The sequence below is a fragment of the Saccharomyces paradoxus genome, chromosome X (assembly GCF_002079055.1).
Source record: "Saccharomyces paradoxus chromosome X, complete sequence".
In the NCBI taxonomy this organism is placed as follows: Eukaryota; Fungi; Ascomycota; class Saccharomycetes; order Saccharomycetales; family Saccharomycetaceae; genus Saccharomyces; species Saccharomyces paradoxus.
Genome location: NC_047496.1, coordinates 432,865 through 446,150, shown reverse-complemented (window position 1 = coordinate 446,150; position 13,286 = coordinate 432,865). Strand labels below are relative to the sequence as shown.

Sequence of the window (13,286 nt, the reverse complement as noted above, 5' to 3'; positions counted from 1 at the left end):
GTTCATTGTGGCCAAGAACGGTTGTTTGGGTTGAATTATTGAGTCTCGAATATATATATACATATCTTTGTATGTGAAACGTGGCCAAGCCATGATTATATAAGCACATAATGTACAACGAGCTGCGCTATCGAAATTTATTTCGCTCTTTTTTGTATATATAACACGCTGACCGTTTTATTTAAACATATGAATTGCTGTATAATCAACTTTTTTTATAATCACTTGAATACGTCTACTATATCAGGATTTGTTGTCTCATCGTAAATGTTCATTAAATATAAGCATATCTAAATACAGGAATCAGTATTATTAGCAGTCACGAGAACGGCCGCTTCATGGAGAGCTTTCTTAATAGGGTTGAGGGTTTCCGTGATAATTTTGAGGGATTGTTTGAACTAGACTTACGTTTACCCTTCAACTGATTAATTTTTTCAGCGGGCCTATCATAATCATCCATCATAGCAGTTTTCCTGGACTTCGTTGAAGACTGACTTTCTGAATTTTGACGGTCCCTATTAGCTCCAGTTGGTGGGAATGAGTTACTCACAACCGGCAAGAGAACCTTGTTTGAATTTAGAATAGGACTTTGTGGCAACAATTTGGTTTTATTCAATCTAAAAATATGGGAAACGGGTTTTAAGTAAATCGACACTATTGTACCAATGTTCAGCTCCAGTTCCTCCAAAACAGTGGGATCTAATTTTGTGTTCATTTCTATTAGTGGCAATTCTCCATCTAGTACTGATTTTAAGGATTCAAAAGTTAGGGCGTTCGATAAACGAGACGTTTTTGTTAATGACAGCAACCTCCAATACATAAACGTTTTATCTCTTAAATCAGGATTATTTGCGTGATCAGCACAGCCTTTCAGTAAATCCATACAAAGTTCTTCAGTTTCCTTTGTAGGGCATCTAATGAAAAATTTTATTGCTGAGTTCAGAATAGAAAATTGCACCTCTAGCGTCTCACTAAACATGTTTGAGGAAAAAACTTTGAATAATTCCAAGTAATTTGGGATCACCTCTGAATATTGCGTAATTATCCAAATCATAGCGTTTTTTGATTCGGGTTCCTGTACAACTTCGGTATGTTTGACTAATTCTGTTACATTTGCCTTAAAATTATTAGGATATTTCCTCAGGATGTTTCTGAAAACAGAGATAATTTCCTGGACGACATAATCAACGCCAAATTCTAACAAATCTAGAAGAACAGCGACGCAATCGTGCACAGAATCTTCATCTAGTTTAACAGCCAGATTACCAATAGCTCTGACTGATTTTCTTGACATTTGAATATCTATGTCTGTAGCATATTGTTCCAACTCTTCTAGAATTCTTGGTAAAGTTTCTTTGTTGGCTAAAAGATATAAACACTCTAATTTCGTGTCTTTGATATATATGGGATCATTGTACTCGATGAAAAAATATGAAATGTCTAACCTGAGTAGAGATGACTCCCTGCTCAATAGAAGAAGAATAACGTTTCTCAATACTAAAAACTGCAATTCTGGCGGCTTATCTAGTAAAGCTATTACAGAATTAGATAGCTTTTCGGCTAGAGTTTCTTTGATGACGTCAACATAATTCAACAAGTACATGATGAATTTTAAAGAGTTCAACACTACGTATGTGTTTACTTGTTGCAGGTATGGTAAAGCCAGTTCAACCATTTCATGAGTATCCAAATAATGTTGCGGCACAACCGAAGTTGTTAAAATTTCCAAAACGGTAGCCTTATTCCATTCATTTAGTTCAGGTAAAAGTTCCAGCATGTTAAAGGCGAGTTCCAAAGAAATTCTGAAGGGTTCCATGTTAGCGTTTTTTTCGTGAATGGAATATAAAGTATGCAATGCAGCTACAATGACTTCTGGAGGACTTGAATGTGATTTGATAACCTCGTGTAGAATGCTTGATAACCCCAAAACCCTTTCATGATCTATTTCATCCAAATCAAGTAGTGCGTAAATTGCAGTCCTCGTCACTTTTTCAGGTGGAGACTTATGATTAACCAATGAAATGATACAGTCGAAAGCCTGATCAGAAAGCTCTCTCACTGGAACTAACACTAAAGTTCTTAGTGCCATCATTTGTAACCTTTCATCTCTGCTTTTGAAATCATCCATTATGAAGGGCAATGCCTCTCTGGCCTGTTGGGGTTTCAATGCGCCTATCACTCTTATATACTCATGGCAAATTCTTTTCACTTCTAAATCGTCTTCAATTTGCCAAAATTTTAAAAGTTCAGAAAATAAAAGGGACATTTCGCCATAATTTCCCAGCACCAAATTTGCGATGATTTTTCTCAAAGCATTTTTCCTTCTTGTTGTATTTGATTTGAACTTTTTTACTCCAAAATGTTGCAGATCTGTGACGATTTCATTTGCTTTATATCTGGCAAAAACTTTTTGATCAGACATAAGCGAAATATGTCCTCTTTTAAATGAACTGAATCCTCGTGCTCTTGTTCCTTCTTGTGTAACAGCTCCAATTGTTCCCATAAAACTAATCACTTTAATATTCAATCTTAAAATTGATCTGAACAATCTCCTATTTCCTCACATATTCTTAGAGCGATACCCGGCAGGTAAAGTCGCAATGTCAAGAAAATGATTCTGATGGCACTAAAACATCTTGATAAGGTAAGTGGTCTGTGCCAACGCAGATATGCTTTTGAACTTGAGGATTTGGTTCTAGCTCCCTATTCTTCTAACCCTTCGACTCCAATAGGCTTTATCTTACTCAAGTGGAATTTAATTCAGGATAACAGAATTTAATTGAGAATAGCAGCTTAATTGCTATCTTACTAAAAATATACAATTACGTGAGATAGGGCGTTAAGAAAAGTATGCACCATCTTCTATCCATTACCAAGAACATTTTGAAGCAGTAATTCCCATAAGTAGCGGCTTGAAACTCATGTTTCTATTGTGCTGTTTCAAATTCCTCTGTCAAGCTCAGTTTAGTTCATCCGCCGTCACCTCAACTCAACGAAGGAACTAGTTTCAACACTTGATTGTGAAACTTTGAATGACTTCTTGCAGTATGCCCGCTGCGAGGCAAGTGTAGGTCCTTTCTCCATTTTCGCTCTGTTTTGCAAGTCATTGATGACCCAATTAGGAAGGTATGAGCTGAAATATACATTACTCCAGCTCAATAAGGAAATGCTGAAGTACCAGCCCTTCATGATTTACCATACCATAGCAGCTATATGTCATTTCATTCTTTAGCAATTGCACTTAAATATTCCCAAAAAAGTTATAATGGATTTGTTTGATCATGTAACGAAATGCATCATCTGTGTACAGAAGCTATGTGAACCAAAAAAAGATACCCTTTATCTGCTATAAATATACCAGCTATTCTCAATTTATTTTAGTAAATGCTCCACTATTATACCTCCTTTATATTAGTTGCATTTCTTAATATAGTCATCGAAAAAGGAATCACAACAATTCACCAGTTTTCAGAATGTTTACTTTTCTCAAAATAACTGTTTGGCTTTGTTCCTTGGTGCTGGCCTTTGCTGCAAAGATCAATGATATCTCATTTTCCAATTTAGAAATTACTCCACTAACTGCGAATAAGCAACCCGATCAAGGTTGGACCGCCAGTTTTGATTTTACTATCGCGGATGCGTCTTCTATTAGAGAGGGCGATGATTTCACATTATCAATGCCCCATGTTTATAGGATTAAGCTGTCAGATTCATCGCAAAAAACAACTATTTCTTTGAGGGACGGTACTGAGGCCTTCAAATGCTATGTTTCGCAACAAGCTGCGTATTTGTATGAGAATACTACTTTCACGTGTACTGCTCAAACTAATTTGTCCTCTTATAATACAATTGACGGTTCCATGACATTTTCACTTAATTTTAGCAATGGTAATTCAAAGTATGAATATGAGTTAGAAAACGCTAAGTTTTTCAAATCTGGGCCAATGCTTGTTCAACTTGGTGATCAAATGTCTGATGTGGTGAATTTCGATTCCGCTGCATTTACAGAAAATGTTTTGCATTCTGGGCGTACAACTGGTTACGGCTCTTTTGAAAGTTATCACTTGGGTATGCGTTGTCCAAACGGATATTTCCTGGGTGGTACTGAAAAGATTGATTACGACAATTTCAATCACAATATCAATTTGGATTGTTCTTCGGTCCAGGTTTATTCATCTAATGATTTTAACGATTGGTGGTTTCCGCAAAGCTACAATGATACCAATGCCGACATTACTTGTTTTGGTAGTAATTTGTGGATTACACTTGACGAAAAACTAGATGATGGTGAAATGGTATGGGTTAACGCATTGCAATCTCTACCCGCTAATATAAACACTATAGATCATGCGTTGGAATTTCAATACACATGTTTTGATACTATAGCAAATACTACATATGCTTCGCAATTCTCGACTACTAGGGAATTCATTGTTTATCAGGGTCGGAACCTTGGTACAGCTAGCGCCAAAAGCACTTTTACTTCATCCTCTATTACCGGTCTGACAAGTACATATACTAGTGCACATTCCACAGAATCCACTTCCACAATAGAAACAGGCACTCAAAGCACGTCGGAAGTAATCAGTCATGTGGGGACTATCAGCACAAAACTGATTCCAGCTACTACTACCGGTACAAGTACACACAATAGTGCATATTCCAGAGAATCCACTTCCACAATAGAAACAGGCGGTCAAACGACATCAGAAGTGATCAGTCATTTGGAAACCGTCAGCACAGAACCGCCTTTGACCGCCGTACCTATTGTGACTTCAACATCTGAATGGACAAGCGGTATGAAAACTCACACCCCGCAATCCACTTCTTCCGCCTCCGCAATGATCAATAGCACATCATTAACCTCTTCATCAGCAGTATTAGAAACATCGGATGTTTCATTTGTCAAGATGCACACTGACACTATTACCAATACTAGTCCTGTTTCTTCTGAAGAGCCCACTTGTGTAACCTCCACGAGAAACTTCTTGAACTCCTTTAGCAGCAGACAGTCATCCAATTCTTCCAAGTATACGTCTACTCCACACGCATCATCTGTGCCCGCAAGCAAGTCATTACTAAGTTCCAGTTTTGTGCCGACTACTGCGCCAATACTTAATACATCTATCAAAACGGAGAGTACAGAATACTTTGAGTACTCGGCTTTGACAACATCTACAGTTGCCTCTAATTCTTTAAGTGAAACAGTACTCTCATCTCAAGGTACGAAAAGTGATACCTCTTCAGCGTCGTCGTTAATGGCATATTATTCTTCAACATCAGGCAGCCAACCGTTTAGTACCCAACGGAACTCCACATCAACCTCTATTATAATTTCAATCTACGAAGGTAAAGCTTCTATGTTTTTCTCAAGTGAGCTCTGTTCCATCTTTTTCCTGGTTCTGTCGTACTTGCTATTTTAAAACAGGTGCTGCATAGCCGGTACACTACGTCAAACCACAAGAATTTTTCGTTCATAATTTGCTTCTTCTCTTTTTTTTCTCACACCATAATTAAATGGATAGTTTATATCTTACCTGTTATATATACCTTTCTAGTTCTTACCCTTTTCCATCTTATAGCCGGATATTTATCTAAGTTAGCGCTAGAATTTACATTTTGTTAGTAAAAAGTGAAATTCATGGGCGTGAACATTGTTCCCATTACCCGAAGACTTCTTGAGTGGCTTAAGTAGCTTACTGATTGAACAGATGAAAAATTTCCTCAACATGAAGAATCGATGGAGAGTTACATTTTCAATATTAAATAACCAACCGCCACTCAGGTAATGTTACGCTCCCTTCATTGCGCTGTTACTTTGTCTAACAGGAGGTTGTACTCTCTCATATCTCATCCAAATGGAAAGAACATAATTAGAAAACTTCTACTTCATCCTTCTTTCGATCCAATTCGTCGTCACCTGCCTGAAGATATAGCCACCGTTGACCCATACTCTCTATCACAAAATGTTATTGAAAGTTTAAACAAATTGAGGATTCCTAGAGAAGATGCAGCCATGGTGCACAACATAATGATAGAAAACTTGAGTGATCTTGACTACGGCGTTGCAACAATTCACTCGAATAACTTGCGTGACCTTGATCTAAAACCGTCACTTGCCGCCATCAAGAAAATCATCAAGAACAATCCGGGAAGAGTACAGAGTTCTTGGGAACTTTTTACGCAGTATAAGGCGTCAACGGAAAATGTTCCTGATGAATTGATGGAAGTGGTTTTAGAAAAAATTATCAAGTTTGACAAGGCTGAAGAAGTCGATGGAAAAGAAAACCTGACTTGCCAAGACCTTGTTAGATGCCTTTATATAATTAACCACTTCTCTTCGAGTTATGATGTGTCTTCAAATCTCATAGAATCTATTCTAATTTACACAATAGACAATGGAATTCCCAATGTTTTACCTTCCGTGCTCAAATATAAAATACCGTTGAGCTTTTTTGATAAGTATGTCAATGAAATGACACCATACCAAATTTGGGAGCTTTATAATTTTTATCCACTTGATAATATAGTAGCCGATTCATTAGTGTTGCATAAGTGTGTAACAGTTCTGGGCGAAAATGAGATGGTCCAACCAACGGAAGAACAAAATGTAATTATTAACAAGTTGGAGGAAGAAGTAGATCTTGTTAAATCACAGTGTCACGATAATTGGAACTTCGAATTTCCGAACGAGGATGCTCGCAAAACTGAAACTGCATTCAAAAAATTGTTTTTAGAGATCCAAAAAAAAGACATAGACAAGAAAGATTTCGAATTAGCTCTCAAGCTACTGAGAATAACTGGCGCCTTTAAAGGTAAAATATCTCTATTTTTCGAGTTATACCACGAATACCTCTTAAAATTTAAAAATAATGAGGACGACTTAATGTTTGAAGCGTTTTTAACGCTCTGCTGCCAGGGCTATAAAAGCGGTAATGAAAAAATGCTACAATACGCTGAAGCTTTTGTTAGAGAAGACCTTGATGGTAAACTTGAGAGTAAAATCCAAAGCGTGTTAATTGTTGCGAACGCAAAAACAAATATTGACCTATCTCTCAAGATTTACAATTGTAATATAGCTAAGGCTAAACGAGAGAAAGATAATTGCACAGATCTTGCAGACAGCGATTTATTGACTGAATCCCTCATTTTAGCTTTCTTATCCAAAAATGATGCTGATTTTGCCAGAGTCATCTTTGATGGCGCTCTAGGAGAAAAGCTGATATCAGGACCAACTGCTGCAAAGAGGATAAAAAATCTCTTGGCACAGTATGGAGAAGCGTTAGAAACAAAAGAAAGCCAAAAAGTTATGCAATCTAAGATAGAACATTATATGGAAAGCATATGACTTTACTAAATTAACATTTTATTACGTATATACATCTATACTTATCCAGGAAACGCTGCCCTATATAACGCTAAAATTAGTTATGTTTCAATACATCTTGCTTTAAGGATACTTTACATGACAGCTAATTACCAACAAAAGATTACTAGTACGTGCTTGTGGTATTTATGAGTATATATGTTCCGTATCTCATCAGAAATATTTCGTGAAGTACTTTATCTTCTTCAACTGGGCCTCCAGGAGGTTATGATATTACAAAGCCGATGTTCCATAATAAATGCTGGGTGAACGGAACTATGCGAAGAAATACTTTTCTATCCGAATACAAACTGAGACATCTTTTTTTTGGCGTGCTCAGAGTTTTATATTGGTGCTGTCTGGCCCTGACGTGCCTCTCTTAGTCTTACCGGAAACATCCTTCTTCTCACCTTTTTGATTAATAACAGTAATATTTTTAGCTTTAGACAGAGTGTCGACAACATCGTTCCTTTTAGATCTTTTGTTTACGATTGACGAATTAGATTTCGACTTTTTTCTTTTCAAAGCTCTGCGTAATCTGTTTTTATCTTCTCTAGTTAATTCTTCCTTAGACATTGCAACACCATTCTTCAAGCGAATTTCTCCCTCCTTTTCTGCCTTGCCGACATTATATATCTCTTGGGGAGCCAAAGAAGATGCATTCGACATATGGAGAGGTTGAGCATCCTCCATCGATATAGTGGGTGTTTCAACTCTAATTTCCAAAGAAGTACTTGCTGGCTTGGGAATGAAGTGTACTGATGAAAGCACATCCAATTTGTATACCAAATTGGTATAAAGTTCTGATATTTCAGAATGAGCCTTTTGAAGCTCTTCACTTAAGGCAGATTCATCTTCAGCGCGTGAATAGTCATCCTCATATATTTCTGCTAACGACTTCGAAGATTTAACGTCACTCAATTCAAATTGAGCCCGTTGAGACTTCCGTGTGACGTCTAACAAGGTTCTTCTCTGAAGGTCATCAAAGTTACTGTCCTGTATCCTCCGTCTAATCATATCTTCTAATGATTCTGTGACCTCACTTGTTATAACAGGCACGGGCTTTGCAGTTCTGTCGAATTCAAGTTCCTCAGTAAGTAGTGCATCTTCAGGACGATCCTTTGCCTTTACTTCACCTTTTAGGGACCATTTCTTCTCGGCAACTGCTTCCTTTTCTAGTTGTTCTATCTGTTTTCTGATCTCTACTTGTTGCTTTTCAAAAGTAGATAAATTCTTGCCACTAGCTTCGCCCATTTCTTCAGCATTTCGTTCATCCTCCTCATCCGCAAATAAGTCCAACTTGACTTTATCCATGACAGAATCATGCTCCTTTTCATCCAATTCTTCATCTTCTTTTGGATCTTCCACCTCAAAATTATTCTCCACAGGTCCTTTTGCGGGTTTGTCGAAAAAATCTTCATAATAAATAGCCTCCTCTTCCTCGTCATCTGAAGGCATATCTTGAAAGTAATCTATCTCCTCATCCTCACTCCTCTCAGCAGCTTCATTGGAATTTTCTGCAGCTAAAGTATCTCTATTGAACTTTTCAAGGTCAAAGAATTTGTCATTGATACCATAAGGATCAGCTGAAGAATGCTTTTCATCTTGTCTAGAAGAAATTTTATTTTCCTCCACAAAGTTCTCCCTATCTGCCTTTGTACTAGTTTTTTTGCCATCCAGTATGGGTTCTTCATCGTTCTCAGAAAAACCATGATAACTCTGCTCCTCAGCCTCTGAAACTTCACCAGAAAACGTCGATTCTTCCCCAGAAGCATTCTCTGCTTCCTCTCTTTCACTTTCTTCTCCGGATGATGAGTTCGAAGTGCTCCCATCGGAGAGATTGTGAGAAGAAGGCATGACAACATCTCTTAGCTCTTGAATTCCTTGAATTAGATCACCATCAATACTATCAAGAACTAGTTTGACCTGCCACCAAACCTGGTTTGCGTCTAAACCATCAACGGTGATTTCGTCCAGCTCTGCTTTCTTTATAGTACTCCCATTTTTGCAGGTATTGATAACTGAATCTATATATGCTTTGACATCTTTAGAAGTAGCAGAAGGGTCCTTCAAAATAATTCTACCAGCATTGAATTTCAATTCTCGAAAGAGTTCTGACATTATGCGGCTTTACTTGGGGTCTTTCGTGCACACATCGTTTATTCTTTACAAAACACTAGTTTTTCTTCAAGAGCTCATCGCAAAAATGAAAATTTTCTGCTTCCCATACCAGTTGCCAGTACCGAAAAGAAAATAAAATGTCAAATGAAAATAATTCTACACGAAAATATGTATATTATGCTACGGTTTTCATATTCAGAAGTACAGAGCTGACATAAGTAAATTTTAATTAGTGCAAGTATGTCGCCCGCTGGTTAGGAAATAATTGCAGCACCAACACCCAATGTAGACAACACAACACTAATACATATGGTTACGTGACAGGCTACTCTTTCCCATGGTTTGATAGTTGCTTTGCATAATCTCAAATAGAACCAACATGGCAAAATGAGGCAAATTGTAAAACACAAACCAGCGCCCAAAAATGCAATTATCTTATCAAACTCAGGGAAGTTGATAGCTATCAAAACGAAAACAACATTAATAAAGATTCTATTGAATACTTGAAGGCCTTTCGCCGCTCTTCTTTTTATGGCGCTGGCCGCTTCATCTATGTGTTGCACATTCATCAAAACGTCCAATACAGAGACGATAGGTCTTGCATTCAACGGGGTTTTTGCGATGGGAATGATGGTCATAAGCGCTGAAATCAAACCATATACGAATTTTGGATATCCCTCCGTCAGCAAAACATTCTTAGTAATTTCATCTTTTACTAGATTACCGAACATCAAAAAGCCTATAACGGCAGTACCTATATCGGTAACCGATGTTATCTTATAAGTTGTCTTCAAACAGTCTTTAAATTTATCCGGATGCCGCATATCTGTCTTTAAATTAGGAAAAACCGCATGCCCCCCCCAGCAAGCACTCAATAAACCTATAGATAAACAGAGATGCTTTAGATCTATTGGCCATATGCTCGTTTCCATTGGATTAACCAATGAACCTGGGGAAGATGACTTGTATAGTCCACAGCAGCAAATGACTAGCACAGTTCCGGTTGTTGAAAGAATACCCAAAAGTGAGATGTTAGAAAGAACACTCAATGGTATAAAGACTGGGGGTGTAATGACAAAAAACGAAACTATTTTGAAAAAAGTGGTAGAGTGTTGAGGAAATAGAGCGTTTAAAGAGTCCCCGAAGAGAATCACCAAGGACACCCCGCTACCCAGTAGGTCAAGTGTGAAAAGAGCAGAGATTAATGCGCGGCCTTTTGTACCAAATGCTGCGTACCCCAAGTCTGCATACGATATCAAAGTCGGATCTGTATCTAAGCACCTAGACAAAAGTTCAGCGGTACAAAATGTCCCCAAGGCAAAAATTGCAAGCATAGTAAGGCCTAAAACCCAGCCGGCGTACTTTAAACCAAGAGGTAACGCCAGAAGCCCAATACCAATCAGTACATTGATCGAGTTGAATATAGTCTGTGGGGCGGTCGATTGACCGGCAAGAAGAGTTACCACCTTACCATCTATACCCTCCACTCTTTTCACTACAATTGATTCCATGTCATTATTTGTATACCTACGCCCCGCTCCACCACTCATCATTTCTGTTAAAGAGGCCGTAGGGCGTAATATTGACGCAGAATCCCCAATTGTTGAATTTTGAATCGATCCATAATCATCATCATGAACAGCCATACTAGCTGTACTAACTCTATCGTTATTCGCCGAATTACTAACTCGCGGACGACCAGCATTATTCAGAGTTACCGATAATCTTCTACCGTCAAAAGCTGGTGCCAAAGTATCCGGGTCGTAGGTTTCATCGTTACTCTCTTTGAAAAACGATCTTTCGTTATCTGCATTTAGTTCTATATTACGAAACGAATTGGCTCTTCTCAACGAAGTCGCAAACCGACTTAAAGAATTGACTCCCTTAAATGAGCCCACTGGGTGGTCCAAAATGGATTGCCTACGTGTCATGAACCCGTCAGATTGAAACTGCGATGCAGAATCATCTGGTGAGAATGCAGAACCTCTGTTCAATGGGATTGAGATATAGTGAACCTCGGAGCGCTTACGGCCATTGGGACTCAATTGTTCTTGCTCAGGCATTTGCGTCTCGGAAGCAATATACGGAATACGTAAGTTCACGTAATGAGTCTGTTTAGCACTTTTCCCTGTAAAATTTTTACAAATAAAATCCTTCACTTAATTATTTATATTCTCGAATCTATCACTATTTCACCCCTCGGGACAAGAGATAAGGAAAAAAAAAAGAGCGCGATCAAGCTCACACAAAACAAATGCCTAAACAACACGCGTTAAGCATGAAAAAAATACCAGTTTGGTTGTTAAGTATGTTTCCTTCTTCTATTCGGGATGACTTAAAAAAAAAAGAATCAAATATTCGAAATACAATAACTGAAAACAACATAAAGAGAAATAAGGAAGTGATTGTTAATTAATCACGTGTAATATAAATAAAATAAAAAGGTATTATTTTATTATTATAAAATAATTATTTCATTTTTTAACATAAAATATTTACTATTTTTTAATGTATATGATTTCCGAAGCAAAATATGCGCTTTATAAAAAAGGTTTTCAAGACTATTTTTTTTCTCAAGGTACATCTATGAGGTCGCCATTTAATACATCACCTATAATTCTATGAATACATACACGAGAGAAGAAATTTTACAGAACGCGCACAAATTACCAATTGAATCCCACGTATGTTCTTCGTACGTTTTTTTACAGTACAAGAAACGTTATGAGCGTCCTAAAGAGTTCTGCCTACAAAATTTCCCTTGGAATTCTTTGGCCTTATAATACAATTCGAAAAAAAAAAAAATAGTGAATAAAGAAAGACGAAGAGATTATAGACTTGATATACGTTATATCTGTGTAAATTCATAGGCATTTATTAACAAATACTGAGTGAAGAAATTGGTAAAAATTCTTTTTTTCTGGTCTATTATAGTTGTTCATACTCGTCGGGGTAGAATATCAACCGCTCCACACCAGCTGCTGTCAAAATAACCATTCTTATAACACCACCAGAAGAGCCATCCCATTTAATAGCTTGCGATAGCGAATGCTTTATAAAATCTACGGTTTCCTCTTTTGACATATTTTCTCTGAAGTTTTTATCACAATACCCGTATATGAAAGTAGACCCCGACCCTGCTATGGCGTAAGGCAGCTTATGGACAGAGCCGCCTAGCGGGATAGTATATACTTCTCCTTTGTTTTTGTCATCATATCCAGCCACAATTATACCGGCAGTGAGGTTATCTTTATTTTCGTAGCATAGTTCTTTGAATACTGAGGCTGCAGTCTCTGTAGAGGGAGTACCATATTGAGAGGTATATAATTCTAAATGATACTGAACAATGTCGGCAATCGCTTGCGTGTCCGCTGCAGAGCCCGATCTACAGCACCAAATTTTGTCATGCACTCTCGTTAATTTATCTGTCACACGGTTAGCAATGTACGCACCAGTGGTGGTACGTGAATCGGCACCTAGTATCACACCATCCTTAAATGTCACGGCCATACTATTTTATCAGGTGGTTGTACGATAACCGATTAGTTAGTAATTGAGGTCAATCGAAGACTTTACTTCATTGTACTTTTAAAAACAGTAAAGAGGGAGAAAAAATTCTTATATACATACATTGAGGTGCCTAAGCTGACTTCGCCCTTTTTCAAACGATTGATATCCACTTGAATTCCATTCATGTTAACTTTCTGTCTATATTCTTGAATGGAAATTTTTTGCCTACTTGTATACTAATTTTGTTGTTTAAAATAATGTTAAGATTGCATTTCAATGCTTTTCCCTT

General features: G+C 37.5%; 6 protein-coding genes across 6 annotated transcripts; 2 read left to right on the top strand and 4 right to left on the bottom strand.

The window, feature by feature from the left end:
- Nucleotides 1-319: 319 nt before the first annotated feature.
- On the bottom strand, nt 320-2,422 carry APL1 (Apl1p; the record flags this gene model as incomplete). Its single annotated transcript, XM_033911383.1, has 1 exon — nt 320-2,422. One exon carries the CDS (start codon nt 2,420-2,422, stop codon nt 320-322), a length of 2,103 nt encoding a protein of 700 aa, XP_033767274.1.
- Nucleotides 2,423-3,473: 1,051 nt separating this feature from the next.
- Nucleotides 3,474-5,423, top strand: SAG1 (Sag1p; the record flags this gene model as incomplete). Its single annotated transcript, XM_033911382.1, has 1 exon — nt 3,474-5,423. The coding sequence occupies one exon, from the start codon at nt 3,474-3,476 to the stop codon at nt 5,421-5,423; it is 1,950 nt and encodes a 649-aa protein (XP_033767273.1).
- Nucleotides 5,424-5,788: 365 nt separating this feature from the next.
- Nucleotides 5,789-7,348, top strand: MRX12 (Mrx12p; the record flags this gene model as incomplete). The annotated part of the gene is made up of 1 exon (XM_033911381.1): nt 5,789-7,348. One exon carries the CDS (start codon nt 5,789-5,791, stop codon nt 7,346-7,348), a length of 1,560 nt encoding a protein of 519 aa, XP_033767272.1.
- Nucleotides 7,349-7,702: 354 nt separating this feature from the next.
- On the bottom strand, nt 7,703-9,487 carry MPP10 (rRNA-processing protein MPP10; the record flags this gene model as incomplete). The annotated part of the gene is made up of 1 exon (XM_033911380.1): nt 7,703-9,487. The coding sequence occupies one exon, from the start codon at nt 9,485-9,487 to the stop codon at nt 7,703-7,705; it is 1,785 nt and encodes a 594-aa protein (XP_033767271.1).
- Nucleotides 9,488-9,741: 254 nt separating this feature from the next.
- On the bottom strand, nt 9,742-11,550 carry AVT1 (Avt1p; the record flags this gene model as incomplete). Its single annotated transcript, XM_033911379.1, has 1 exon — nt 9,742-11,550. The coding sequence occupies one exon, from the start codon at nt 11,548-11,550 to the stop codon at nt 9,742-9,744; it is 1,809 nt and encodes a 602-aa protein (XP_033767270.1).
- Nucleotides 11,551-12,415: 865 nt separating this feature from the next.
- On the bottom strand, nt 12,416-13,182 carry PRE3 (proteasome core particle subunit beta 1; the record flags this gene model as incomplete). The annotated part of the gene is made up of 2 exons (XM_033911378.1): nt 12,416-12,998; nt 13,118-13,182. The coding sequence occupies 2 exons, from the start codon at nt 13,180-13,182 to the stop codon at nt 12,416-12,418; spliced, it is 648 nt and encodes a 215-aa protein (XP_033767269.1).
- Between the last annotated feature and the right edge of the window lie 104 nt (nt 13,183-13,286).